Source organism: Natator depressus, chromosome 4 (genome assembly GCF_965152275.1).
Source record: "Natator depressus isolate rNatDep1 chromosome 4, rNatDep2.hap1, whole genome shotgun sequence".
Classification (NCBI taxonomy): domain Eukaryota; kingdom Metazoa; phylum Chordata; order Testudines; family Cheloniidae; genus Natator; species Natator depressus.
In genome coordinates, this window is record NC_134237.1 from 97,908,350 (window position 1) to 97,922,932 (window position 14,583).

General features: G+C 43.0%; 1 protein-coding gene across 1 annotated transcript in view; it reads right to left on the reverse strand.

Annotated features, from left to right (window-relative positions):
- TBC1D1 (TBC1 domain family member 1) overlaps positions 1-14,583 on the reverse strand; it is a 246,980-nt gene that overhangs the window by 56,371 nt on the left and 176,026 nt on the right. Inside the window, exons 19-20 of the mRNA XM_074951553.1 lie at positions 14,362-14,521; positions 4,956-5,125 (exon numbers count right to left, since the gene is read on the reverse strand). Coding sequence (XP_074807654.1) covers positions 4,956-5,125; positions 14,362-14,521 — 330 coding nt within the window. The remainder of the gene's footprint in view (positions 1-4,955; positions 5,126-14,361; positions 14,522-14,583) is intronic.

Below are 14,583 nucleotides of genomic sequence, written 5' to 3' on the forward strand. Positions count from 1 at the left end.
GCCGGCACAAGTCTGCAGCGCGCCCCTCTGGCAGGGGGCACCAGCACGAGTCTGCAGCGCGCCCCTCGGGCAGGGGAGCGCCGACACGAGTCTGCAGCGCGCCCCTCGGGCAGGGGAGCGCCGACACGAGTCTGCAGCGCGCCCCTCGGGCAGGGGAGCGCCGACACGAGTCTGCAGCGCGCCCCTCGGGCAGGGGAACGCCGGCACGAGTCTGCAGCGCGCCCCTCGGGCAGGGGAACGCCGGCACGAGTCTGCAGCGCGCCCCTCGGGCAGGGGAACGCCGGCACGAGTCTGCAGCGCGCCCCTCGGGCGGGGAGCGCCGGCACGAGTCTGCAGCGCGCCCCTCGGGCGGGGAGCGCCGGCACGAGTCTGCAGCGCGCCCCTCGGGCGGGGAGCGCCGGCACGAGTCTGCAGCGCGCCCCTCGGGCGGGGAGCGCCGGCACGAGTCTGCAGCGCGCCCCTCGGGCAGGGGAGCGCCGGCACGAGTCTGCAGCGCGCCCCTCGGGCAGGGGAGCGCCAGCACGGGTTTGTAGCGCACAGCGCCAACTCCACTGCGTTCCAGCCCAGGGCCCTGACAGTGGCGGGAGGAGAGGGTCCCGCCGCTGGGTCAGCAGAAAACCATCCGCGCCCTGCTGACCAAATACACCCACCACACTGTGCAGTTCTGCCCCTGGGCTACTTCCTACCCGGTCTCTCAAGGGGGCCTTTCCGGTCCCCCCAGCTCGTCCGGGTATTCAGCTGCTGGTAGCTCCAGCTCTCTCTCTGTGTCAGGCTCAGGCTGGCCTGGGTTACAGCCTGGCCCCTCCAGGTCCCCCGGGTACTCAGCGGCTGGCAGTCCTGGTCGCCTCAGTCCTTCCTCCAGGTCAGGTTCCTCCTGGCCCAGGGCCTCCCCTGGGTCGGCAGCAGGGTCTGGAGGGAATAGCCAGCAGCCTGTGTCTGTCTCCCTCCCTGGTGCTGCCCTCACTGGGCAAAGGGTCCTGCCCTTTGTACTTCCTGTTCCACCCCTCACCTTCTAGGGATTGGAGTAAGCGTGGTCTGGCCCCGCCCACTCAGGCTGAGAGGGTGGCTCTTTACCTTCTGGTTCAAAGGGAGGCCACCCTGGCTCCCTATAGTGACCCACTATAACCCCCAGATCCTTTTCTTCAGTACTGCTGCCTAGGCAGTTATTCCCCATTTTGTAGTTGTGCATTTGATTTTTCCTCCCTAAATGTAGTACTTTATTGAATTTCATCTTGTTGATTTCAGATCAATTCTCCAATTTATCAAGGTCATTTTGAATTCTAATCTTGTCCTCCAAAGTGCTTGCAACCCCTCCCAGCTTGGTGTTATCTGCAAATTTTGTAAGCATACTCTCCACTCCATTATTCAAGTAATTAATGAAAATATTGAATAGTATCGGACCAAGGCCAGATCTATGCCGGACCCACTAGATATAGCCTCCCAGTTTGACAGCAAACCATTGATAACTACTATTTGAATATGGTCTTTCAACCCATCTTACAGTAATTTCATCTAGACAACTTCCCCTAGTTTGCTTATGAGACTGTCATGTGGGACTGTGTCAAAGCCTTACTAAAATCCAGGTATATCATATCTACAGTTTCCTCCCGATCCACTAGGCTAGTAACCCTGTCAAAGAAGAATGTGAGGTTGGTTTGGCATAAATTTTTCTTGACAAATACATGTTGGCTATTACGTATTATCCTATTATCCTCTAGGTGTTTACAAATTGATTGTTTAATAACTTGTTCCAGTATCTTTCCATATATCCAAGTTTGGTTGACTGGTCTATAATTCCCTGGCACTTCTTTGTTCCCTTTTAAAAAGAACAGATACTATGTTTGCCCTTCTCCAGTCCTCTGGGACCATCCTCCATGAGATCTTGAAGATAATCGCTAACGGTTCTGAGATTGAATCAGCTAGTTCGTTAAGTATTCTAGGGTGAATTTCATAAGGCTCTGCTGTTAGACATATAAATCTAACTTATCTAAATATTCTTTAACCTTTTCTTTCCCTATTTTGGCTTGTGTTCCTTCCCCCTTGTTGTTAACATTAACTATGTTAAGAATCTGGTCACATTTTACTTTGTTAGTAAAGACTGAAGCAAAATAGGAATTCAACACCTCAGCTTTCTTGATGGCATCCATTAACTCTCCTTCCCCACTAAGTAGAGGATCTACACTTTCCTTCAGCTTTCCCTTGCTCCCAATGTATTTATGGAACCTCTTCTTATTGCTTTTTATGTCCCTTCCAAGGTATAACTCATGTTGTGCCTTACCCTTTCTGATTTTGTCCTTATATGCTTTTGCTATCTTTTGTACTGATCTGTAGCAATCTGTCCACATTTCCACTTTTTGTAGGATTCCTTTTTGATTTTCACGTCATTAAAGAGCTCCTGAGGGAGCCTCATTGGCCTCTTACTATTCTTCCTATTTTTCATGTGCATTTATGGGATTTCCATTTTCTATGAAAATGAAAGATTCTGCAGAAAACACACAGTTGTTTCAGAATCAGCCTATGAAATTCTGCAAGCCAGACTGTTAGTTTTTTCATGACCGCTGTCTTCCAAACTCCTTTGCACTCAGAGAGGGGAGGGAAGTCCCTGCTATCATAACCAAAGCATCAACTCCAAAAGGACAGAACGTTAGGCAAATCAGAAATTTCACTTAAAAGCTAACCAACTTAGGGCAAGTTATGGCATGAAAGCCACAGGCTACAGTTGGGGGAGGTGGGAGGATACGGATTTGCCTAGTAGCCTTGTAGAAGCTGCGATCAATGAGCTGCTCTCTCTAGCAGCAGTCCTTATCAAAGGAGAGCAGCTGTTCAGTCCTCAGGTCCTTTTACCTGCCTGCTCTGAAACTAGAGCAGTTTGAACACAGGGCAAAATACCCTGTTGCTTCTGCTCAGACCTAGAAGTTTCCCTCAAATCACCTAGCCGTAGGTCTCTCTGTACAGTCCTGTACTCTGGCCTTTGTGCACTGTACATAATCTACCCCTCCAGAGAGTACCAACACTTTTAATGTCCTTCCCCCCTAGACCCCAATCCCCTCCAATTTGGCCCACCTTCCTCTGATATTAAGTGTCGGGAAAAATCCTTAGCTAGTTTAATGAGCCTGTTTGTTTTAAAGGAGCATTGCTGCCAGCAAATGGAAAGCCATTCTGCAGGGTTGCAGTGCTTTCACCATAGATCCTTCTGGTTTGAAGGCCACTCTCACTTCTCAGCCCCCAGGGCTACCTATGGACAGGCAAATGCAGCTCCAACGGCAGAGTGAACCTCACCATGTTTTGGGGAAAGGAAAGGGGAACAAGTCACCACATTTCTGTTCTGTGTTTGTACAGCACCTAGTACAAGGAGGTCCTGGTCCATGATTAGGCTCCTAGGCGCTACAGCAATACAGATAATAAAATAGCAATACTTGCCATCTGTATTTCCCCTCACTGTGAATCAGTTGTCACAGCCAGGTCATTTTCAGGATAATAGGGTCTCTATGCAGACCACTACAAACACGGGTTATCCGTATTCTTTACAGACCCACAAATACAGTATACTCCGGATTATCCAAACAGCATGGGTGACACGGATTTTATTCAGCTAATCAGGATTTCGGCTAAGCGATGGGGCAGGAGCCATTCAGCAGTGGGGTGGCCACCTCCTCCTCCTTGCAGTCCAGGCTGGGGGGAGTTGTCTCTGCTCTATCCTACCAGAACCACAGCCACCCCACCGTCCCCCGGCACCTTCTGGGAACAGGTGTCACTGGCCCTGCAGAAGCGCAGGAAGACCTCTGCAGCTCTGCTGTCATGACCCTGCTCCCTCACTCCTGTGACAGCGAGGCTACAGAGGTTTCCCTGGCTGCCACAGGAGCCATTCAGCAGCAAGGTGGCCTCCTCTGCACCCGGAGTCTCGTCCGCTTCTTTGCAATGCTGACTGCGGGTCTCTTCTCTATTATCCAGACCGCCACATTATCCCAATCCCTTTTTTGTCCCCCAGCATGAGCTAGATGCTCTCTGTAGCATGTACCTCACACTGAGGGACAGGGAAGAGATTTGGATAAATGAGATTACACTGTGCATCTGTTAGGACCACCTTTTATCACAGTAGTGTTTCATCATTTCTGCCCCAGTGGAATAACTGCCATCTTGAGGGATCACTCAATGCTTCCCAGTACTATGACTGAATGCAGGAGACTGCACCATCCCATCTCCTCTGTCTGGAAGACAAGTTTGCTGTTCCACAGCATTTTGCTATGATAGCTCAGTGGTTTGAGCATTGGCCTGCTAAACCCAGGGTTGTGAGTTCAATCCTTGAGGGGGCCATTTAGGGATCTGGGGCAAAAAAAAAAATTGGGGATTGTGCCTGCTTTGAGCAGGGCGTTGGACAAGATGATCTCCTGAGGTCTCTTCCAACTCTGATAGTCTATGAGTCTATTAACAAACTTGCATCATACAACTTGGCAGAGCAGACATAATCAACAAAGAGAAGTCTATGGCATGGGTAAGAAAAGTTAACATGCACGAGGTTCTTGTAAAGCTATTTTTTTCTTCTGAAATTAGATGTGGAGAATCAGACTCTCTGGAAATGGATAAGCCTAGTATACATTCAGTCTACCTTATTCCCTATACTGTAGAATGCACTGTACATGGGATACAGTATTATTGCCAACAAAATGAAAATCAATTAAATACACTTAGTGAAAATCAGAACTGTAAATGTAACTAACAATGTAATTAATGACGACTAACTAATATATAAGGATGCCCGGGTACTGTATAAGTAACACGGTTTGAAAGCTTCTTTAACGTATTCCAAATTACAGTTAGTAACCTGTTCTCAACTAGGAATAGCACAAGCACTTTTCTCCATTGTGATTTTACAAAAGAATACTACTACTCCTAACTTCTGTTAAAAAGAACATCATTTCTCTTGATAATAGGTAAATGTTCAGATTGTCTCATACTTGATTAATGGTCTTTTCCATCTGTACCAAGCCCAGGTTTGGGAGAATGCTTTTAATAAAATCCACTATGGTTTCTAAGTTCTCATGTTGCAGAATCAAGGGTTTGTGACTTCCCAACAGGCTTAAAGCCACTTTAAATATAACCTCTGATCCCTGAAGAAAGAGCATATCTGTGAAAACAAAGAAAAACCAAAAGTACATAAAACAAGCACATCTTTTGATAAGATAACAGTAAAATTTCCAAAGGATAACAACTTCATACACTGTAGAGATCAAGAGGCTAGAAATATTCACCAATCAGGCATTTTTGTAATTGTGTTTTATAGTTAAACGATTTTGTTTTAACAGTACCTTACATTGAAAGGGGAAACAGAACTTTTGTAAAAGTTTTACACTGAAAAAGAAACATTTCTTTAATACATGGAATCTGCATCAGAGGAAGTCAATAAGACACACAGTGTGTGAGATTTTTGAAAGGATCAGATATTCATATATTTTATGTAGGAACTGTATTTTCAGCTATGCTAGCTAAGTCATATGCTTCAAGGGCATGAACTGACCAATGCTATGTAAAGGAGTTCCTTCTCCTGTTCTGCAAAAATAGTGTACAAAAAGCCACATGTAAGAGAGAGTGAATGTGCGCATGTGCACACATGCATGCGTTGTGTAGTGGGCTGTGATTTTTTCTAAAGCATTAGATATACATGTGGCATTATGCCCCATATTCTTCATAGCAATATTATTATGATATGATTATGGCATAACTATGATGTATTTTACGCGAGAGGTCATGTAAGATATCACTGAAAAGGTTATGATTCACTGAATCTGATTATCCTATTTGTATGCGTGCATCATTTTGGTATCTGAAGTTAGGAATATTGTCTATGCACCTACTACAAATGTGTTTACACCTGGGGAACGCCCACTAGGCAGAAGGCAATCAGTCTAGATGGCTGGCTGGGCAGGGCCGTTAGGAAGAGGATAGGTCTTAGAAGATGCTAATCTCCCAGAAGGGAGCCTTCCTGAGGACACCATAAACAGCCTCTGACTCATTGCTGCTATGACCCTACAGGGACATGTGACCAAGTCACCTGGTACTGGACTCCACCTTGGAATACCAGTGTTTTTTCACTGAAAGCCGTGGGAACTAAAGTTGGAATTAAAGGGTTTCTGCCACATGCAAAAGCTATTTAAGGCAGGGGAGTGACATCATGTGGTTCTTCACTGACTCCCCGCCCAGAGGAGATGCTTGGAAACACCTGAGAAACAAGGACTGAACTGGGGGAGAAGGGCTGAACACAGGCTAGAGGGAATTCTAGCCTGTGGAAGGAATACCTGGGTTTTAAGCTGCAAGCAAGTGAAGCATGCCCTGAAGAGCCTCCAGCCAGCTTAAATCATCATTTAGGGTGAGAATTTGCTACTCATATCCAATTTCTTTAGAATATTAAGCTTAGTTTGCTTTTTTGTTTTATTTGCTAGGTAATCTGCTTTGATCTGTTTGCTATCCTTATAATCACTTAGAATCTATCTTTTGTAGTTAAACTTGTTTTTGTTTTGTCTAAAACCAGTGTGTGCGGGAGTTATTACTTGGGGCAGAAAGCTGTATATATTCCTCTCCACATTGAGGGAGGGGGTGAATTTCATGAGCTTACGCTGTACAGTTCCCTGTGCAGTGCAAGACGGTATAATTTTGGGTTTACACTCCAGAGTTAAGTGCATGCCTTAGGACCTGGGAGGTGCCTTAGCTGAGCCTTCCCATAAAGAGCTGATCTCAGCATCTGTGTGTAGCTGCAGCTGGGTGTGTCCCTACCTATACATGTGCTGGAGGGGGCTTGAGGGCCTGTCACAACAATACAGTGTAAAGGGAGTCCAGGCTGATGTGTCAGACGGGCTCAGTGGTACCCCAGTTCCAGGTGGCATCCCGGGGGGAACCTGTCACAATACATCAGGACCCATTATTATTCAATTATTTAAGTGTCAATCGTGTGTTTCACTAGCTAGATCAATTGCCCTGGTTGGTGAATTATCACCCAAGACATCCAGTACATATTTAAGTTATGTATAAGCTAGGCCAGGGGTAGGCAACCTATGGCACACATGCCAAAGGCGGCATGTGAGCTGATTTTCAGTGGCACGCGCACTGCCTGGGTCCTGGCCACCGGTCTGGGAGGCTCTGTGTTTTAATTTAATTTTAAATGAAGCTTCTTAAATATTTTAAAAACCTTATTTACTTTACATACAACAGTAGTTTAGTTATATATTAAAGACTTATAGAAAGAGACCTTCTAAAAACGTTAAAATGTATTACTGGCACGTGAAACCTTAAATTAGAGTGAATAAATGAAGATTCAGCACACCACTTCTGAACGGTTGCCGATCCCTGAGCTAGGCTATGCAGTGAAATTGGACAGTGTTATCTCTTCTTGTATGTGTTATGTTTTTTGAGGGGGGTCATGAGAACTCTATGAAGAAGTAAATGGAAGCAGCAGAATTTATTAATTTTCAGCTGTCAGTTCTGAGCTTGAATGGAATCATAAATTAAAGAACTTTAATAAAAACAGTAAGTACCTACACTTTAATTATAAGAACGGAGTGTAATCTTTCTTCAGCCCTATTTCTTACCTACTGAAGGGAAGTGCTAAACTGCATTAGGAAAACATAACACAATGCGTATGGGACTTGAGTTAAAGAATTCAGTTTTCTAACAGCATCTGGGTTTATTTGTTTTTAATATAAGTATCTGATAAACATATTAATATCCTAACAAGCCACACAACTAATCACATTTGTAGTGTATCTTGAAATCTTACTAATGTAAGCTGTGTATTAATGCTGCAGGTGGCCCCATAAAGACAGCATCCTGGTACACATTCAGCACAGTGCAGCCACAGTATCTAGCTACCTTTCAGCATAACTTCCTTTTTCCTTTACAAACAGCCTACAATCTAGCACAGGTCTTTATGGAGACAGGAAATATATGAGAGCTACCCTGCAGCAGCCAACGATACCACTCACAATCCAACTGGCCAGGGGAGATACAAAAAGCTCTTTTCCTCCATAGACTCTCTTGCTACTAGACCTCAAAATCTGCTTTGGGTTTCAAAGAGGGACTTTGATACAGGAGGAAGTATTCAGTATATTATGAAAAGTTATTAAGGGCAGGGGGAAACCATATGGGGGGTAGGTGGATTTTTGTTTTCAGTTCAGGTTTGCTAATTACCAAATATATCTGTGTTTATACAAAGGCTTCCTATCTCTCTTCCTTCTACTTGAACCTGCAAGTGAGGTCATGCTGCTGAACTGGTAGCATCACAATAACTTACATGGTAATAGGCTCATGCCAAACACATTCGGACTTCATGATCAAATAGAAAGAGAAACTGAGCAATGAGGGAAAATGCTGATGTCAAAACCACAAGTCTCTCCAGGGCAGCAAAGAACATAGGAAAACACTGGCTGACTACATTTCTGTGTACAAATATTCTCCCTTTTGAAGCTTGTATCAGAATGAAAGTTTCCCACTACAGTACCTTGACTTTACCCTGAAGTCATAACTCATTTCACTCCCTTCCTGTGTTATCTCTCTCACACAGAGGGACAGACAGAGCATGAAGCACATGTAATAACTGATAATAAATCTTATATTTCTACCCCATTCATCCTAAAAACAGTGCAAACAGCTCCAGTTCCAATTCAGTACATTCTATAAGAGGTAGGGATGCTCTGAAAGACGTAATGGAAAGTGAGCAACTGTCTTCATGTGTCTAGAGAAACTTGAAAGATACAGGACATTGCTCTGTAAGGGAATCTACAGTATTTAATATTAATACAGAGAACACCAAGCAAGAATCAAGAAAGATGAAGTACAAAGCAGAACCTAATTATGCAGAAAATAATACATCTACATGACCCAACACCTGCCCCTAGAAAACATGCAGATTAACTCAGTGACCCATACAGTATTAAGGTATAAGTTGGATTGATTATATACTTCTGAAATACCTCATTCATATATAAAATAGTGAGCGGTGAACAAAGGCCCATTTATTTTAGGAGCTTATCCATCCCTAAGGCTTGCTGTAAGTGGGCTGCAAGCCAGCGACAATGCAATGTAGGCATCCAAATTAACGTCAGCATGACCGGCAGACATCAGGATTTAAAATCAAGTTATCTACAATCTTGGAACAGAATAAATGTTGTTCTTCCAAGTCTCCTCCACCACTAAGTAAATAGGAGGTTTTAGAGAACCTTTGTTTTTCAGTACCCTCACATGACGTTCTATTCTGAAGTGTTGAAAGTTTGGACAGATGGAGAAAAAAGGAAAAAGGTAGTTTTCTACTTTCTAGCATAACACAGCCTTGTAACTCCAGAACTTCTTTATAACCTATAGCTTTAATACACTGGAATATAGCCTTCAGAAGAAAGTGGGATCTAAGGTAGTCTAAATGCACTGTACCTTTAAATACTACATTGTTACATAGCAATTGGGTTGCAGGAGTCAAGGAACGAAAGATTGTCCTATCTACTATTGGTGCACATGTGCCTCATGCACTTCAGTCCAGAGTCTTTAGCCAGCAGTATCCTGGCATGCATCCTGGTCTTTACCCAGCAGGACCAGGCACTGTGCATGCACCCTGAGAATCCTCATGCTCTGCATCAAGGGCATATAAGGGCAGAGTGCATCAGTGCTTCTCAGTGCCTCTGGCTTTGAGAGGGAGCTTGCAGTCTGTGTGACTGCCAGCTAATTTCTACTGAGTAGTTAATGGTTTTGATATTTTTAACAGTTTTTAGTATGAAGTGGTCAAAGCGGAGACTCTGAGATTACTGCCTGGGAATAAGCAATCGTGGAATGTGCATACGGACAACCACGCGAAGGAGAATGGGAAGTTACTTACCTGTACAGTAACAGGAGTTCTTTGAGATGTGTTGTCTACATGCACATTCCACAACTTACCCACCACCCCTCACCTCTGGAGTCCTTCTCCATGAGATGCTGCAGTTGAGAGGAAATTGAGGAGCACTGGTGCACTCTGCTCTTATATGCTCTCGATTCAGAGCATGAGAACTCAGGGTGCACGCACACAGTCTGGGTACTCCTGGCCAAAGATTCCAGATTCAAGCGAATGCACCAATAATGGAAAGTGCATATGGACAACACCTCTCAAAGAACTCCAGTTCCTGTAGGGTAAGTAGATTTCCATTGAATGGGCTGTACAGTCAAAAGTTGGCAGGTAAATCAGTTTGCCTGCTTAGTCTGCATTTGAGACACTAGAATTCAATTTTTTTTTCTTCCTCCCTAGGAATCTAATAAATGAGTGATAAAACCAAAACCTGTTAGGTTGTGCAAAACTGAGTGACCAGTTGTGTAGGAATTACCTAGTTCCCAGCACTATGTGCAGTATTGGCAACTCCAACCATTCAGAAATCATAAGATTGGCTTAAAATCATGACAATTAAAAAAGAAGTTTGAGGTTTCTATCTTTCTTCGGGTTTCTGAGACTTTGGCACAACTGAGGGTGAGAAACTTTCATATTAAAAAGGAGTCAGTTCAAGATTCTCACCTAATCATATGCTTCCAAGAGTTGCTGCTTTAAGAAAGCCACCAAATATTGTGAGACTTTCAACGCTGGACTTGTGCTTCTGGGAAACAACAATGATTTTTAGGAGGTGGTTTTAGTCTCGCATGCTCCTTTACTGTGACAAGGCCCTCGTTCCACAGAAGTCATTTACTTATCTCAACCTTTTATTCCATTATAAATTCTTTGCTTTTTAAAGCTCTATAATCTTTCAGTGGCAAATTAAAAGCAAAACACATGATATGCAAATCTATATATTGAGGAGTCGCAAATGTATTAGGTTGGGCATAAACTAAAAGCATGTGTCTTTTGTGTATCCGCAGTCAAGCAGTTCACAAACGATTATACTGACACATGATAATTGATAATACAATTAATCACAGATGATTGAAAAGAGGAATGTTGATTATAAACTCAGTGCATGACACTTTCATTTTCATTCCATTCCTGAACAGAATTATTGTCAGTTAGACATTGATTATTGTGAGGCTAACCTGTTTAGAACACAACCTTGTTCCTTGATTGGGTGCTGTGCTCACCATAACTAGCTGTGTATCGAAAAAGGCAGTAAATATAGATTTTATCTATGTAATCTATTCCATCCTTATCACCATAGTATCTTCCAATGCCATATTTTGCATTGACTTAAATAGGAACAGGACCATTCTCCTTGAAATAAATATTTATTATTTGCTTTGTATTGAAAAAGAGACTGATTAAAAAGGTTAGGAGAGTGGTCATTTTAATGCATCAGTAAATCATTGCACCTTGTGTGCTTGATCACTCAAATCTATTTTCCAAGATAGGAAATGAGAATGATTAGCGGCACAGAAACAACTTCCATATAAAGAAAGCTTTAAAAGATTGGGAATGTTTATCTTAGAGAGGAGACAAATGAGAGGACATGCTAAAGATATATGAAATGATGAAGGGCATAGAGAAGGTAGACTGGCAAATGTGCTCATTCTCATAAGAAAAGATCACAGGGACATTCAATGAAATAGAAAAGCAGAAAATTTAAAACTGATAAAGGGAAATAAATACCTTTTCACGTAACACATAGTTAGCCTGTAGAACTCATTGCCACATGATATTATTGAGGCCAAGTTCTTAATAGGATTTTTTTTAAAGAACTGGACATTTACATGGATGCAGACAATGGGTAACAATTTTCAAAAAAGTGACACAACAGCCTAAATCACGTTGGGATTTAGGTGCTTTTGAAAATTTTACTTAATAGCCAGAGTTAGAATAGCAAGGGTTATTCTTCGGGGCATCACCCAATCTCTAACTAACTAAATGTTATTTAGGAAGAAACTTTCTCTGTGGAGAAGTTGTTCCAGAACTGTGACTGAAAAGTTTTTTGCACCACTTTCAGAAGCAGCAGGTCCAGACAATTTTGGATGCAAGCATACTGAAGTATGTGGACCACTGGTTTTATGACAATTCCTATGCTCTGAAAACAATGCTTGATTATATGTTTCTCTCGATGTGTTTCTCTGTACTGTGAAGCTAACGTATTTCCAGGATATATGGCACCACTGTACTAGCCTCTCTCCTTGGCTCTTACATGCATCAGCTCCTGCCTATTGCCTAAGCCAGTGGCTCTCAACTTTTCCAGACTACTGTACCCCTTTCAGGAGTCTGATCTGTCTTGCGTACCCCAAGTTTCACCTCACTTAAAAACTACTTGCTTACAAAATCAGACAGAAAAATACAGAAGTGTCATAGTACACTCTTACTGAAAAATTGCTTACTTTCTCATTTTTACCATATAATTACAAAATAAGTCACCTTGAATATAAATATTGTACTTCCATTTCAGTGTACAGTATATATAGCAGTATAAACAAGTATTGTATGAAATTTTAGTTTGCACTGACTTCACTAGTGCTTTTTATGTAGCTTGCTGTAAAACTAGGCAAATATCTAGATGAGTTCATGCACGCCAGGGGTACGCGTACCCTTGGTTGAGAACCACTGCCCTAAGCAAGCAACTAATCTGGTTGAAATAAGTCATTCTTGTTGTGTCTTATTAACTTTTGACCAGTGTAGTTATTCTTAGTGAGGCAGGTGTCCACAATCATCTCTCTGTGTAGAGCATAGAGCACACCAACAAAGCTCCAAAAGCATTCCCTGGGGAGGGGACTGGTCAGAGCAGTTGTGGATGCACCAACTCAGTTCTTCCTTTTTGGAGTTTCCATGGGTGGTGGAGAGTTAAAACCTCTTTCCTGGGGGGGGGGGGGGGGGGGGGGCGGCTGGGGGATGGGGATGGGGAGGAGAGGAGAGAGAGAAGGTGACCCTTTGGGAGAAATGATTCAGGGAAACTGGAACTGAACTGAAACACACACTTTTTCTTTCAATATGTATGTATAGTTAGTTGAGTCACCCATTTATGAGTGTACTGATTTAGTCATGGGACATCAATTGCCTGGTTTTGTGCCCCTCTAGAGTGTGTATTGTATTGTATTCCTAGACCACTGTGTGACGACACTGGTCTTATTCACATAATTATAAAATTTTAGGCATATAGCCCCTAGAATATCTAGCCCCATATTCATTCTGAGATATTGGACGGAGAAAATGCTGATGAAAGAGATGGACCACAAGTTCTAATACAAAGGATCAAAGAGATTGATCCAGAATTCAGAATGATCTACCTGTTGAAGTCAGGGTGGAAGCAACGTACAGAAAGTCAACAGCTGAGGGCTGATCTACACTATCGCTTAATTTGATGTAACTTACGTCACTCAGGGGTGTGAAAACAACACCCCCCTGAATGACATAAGTTACATGGACTTAAAGCAGTGTCCACACCATGCTATGTTGTTGGGAGATGCTCTTCTGTCGACATAACTTCTGCCTCTTGCGGAGGTGGAATAATTATGCTGATGGGAAAGCACTCTCCCGTTGGCATAGTGCATCTTCACCAGACGTGCTGCAGCACCGATGTAGCATGGTAGTGAAGGCTTGCACTAAAGTGTAAAAAGAAAGACAGAGAGACCTACCCACCAGTTGTACGCAGTACTCTGTGATGTCAGCAAGAGGGGATGAGAGGGAACAGGCTCTATGAGTTAATTTATGCAAGCTATATTGTAGGAATTGAAGATGGACAAAAATCTAACAGCTACTATTATAACAAAGGGACACCAGAAATAAGATATGAGAGGATTAGTGCATATGGAATACTGGTGAACCTTGAAAATATATAAGGAATAGTTACATCAACAACAGATGTAATGCCTGCAAGAGAATGGGCAATGATGGGTCTGGAGTCAGGCAAGTGGAACAGTGTAAAATCTCAGAAAGTGTCCAACCAGATGTTAAAGGAAAAGATTAAATCCATACTGAATACTTCAGGAGCAAAACAGGCTAAAGTTAGCAGTATTATACAGCATAGAACAATACTGATATAGACTCACTGCAGCAATGCTATCATTCCTTTGTGAAGGAGAAGCCTAGGACATTGCAGAAATGGGATTTCCAACTTAATGAACATAGGAAGGCTCAGTAATTGGGAAGGATTATAGGACTCAGCTGAAATTAGAAGAATGAGGAAATCCAAAAAGAAAAAAGTTAACAATAGAGGTGAAGAGACAAGACTGTCAGTTCCAACCTTCTACCGTCTCTGAACAGCATTTTGCTATAAACTCCACACCTTCACTTCCTATAAGCTGACTTTTGTCACTACACAATACATCTGTGGAAGTGACTATTCATCAAAAATAGGATAAATATTGTCTTAGGTGTATGAAACAGGCTGGATCCTGTAGCAATGCAAACACAGTTTCAAGAAGACCAGAAAGGTATTTTTTATGAAGAGTTACCGAATACTCTGGCAACAAATCCCAGGGGAAACTGAGAGGCAAACATGGTCAGAAACCAGGGGGCAGCATAGAGACTAGGGCCAATCTCATGCTCCTCCAAGTGATTGTAGAGATCTCTGTGGTAATCGTGAAGAAGTCTGGAAAGTTGATACATCTGGATCTGCAGAGAAGAGAAAAAGAAATGAAGAACTGACTAAGAAAACAGACTAACTGGAAGTTATA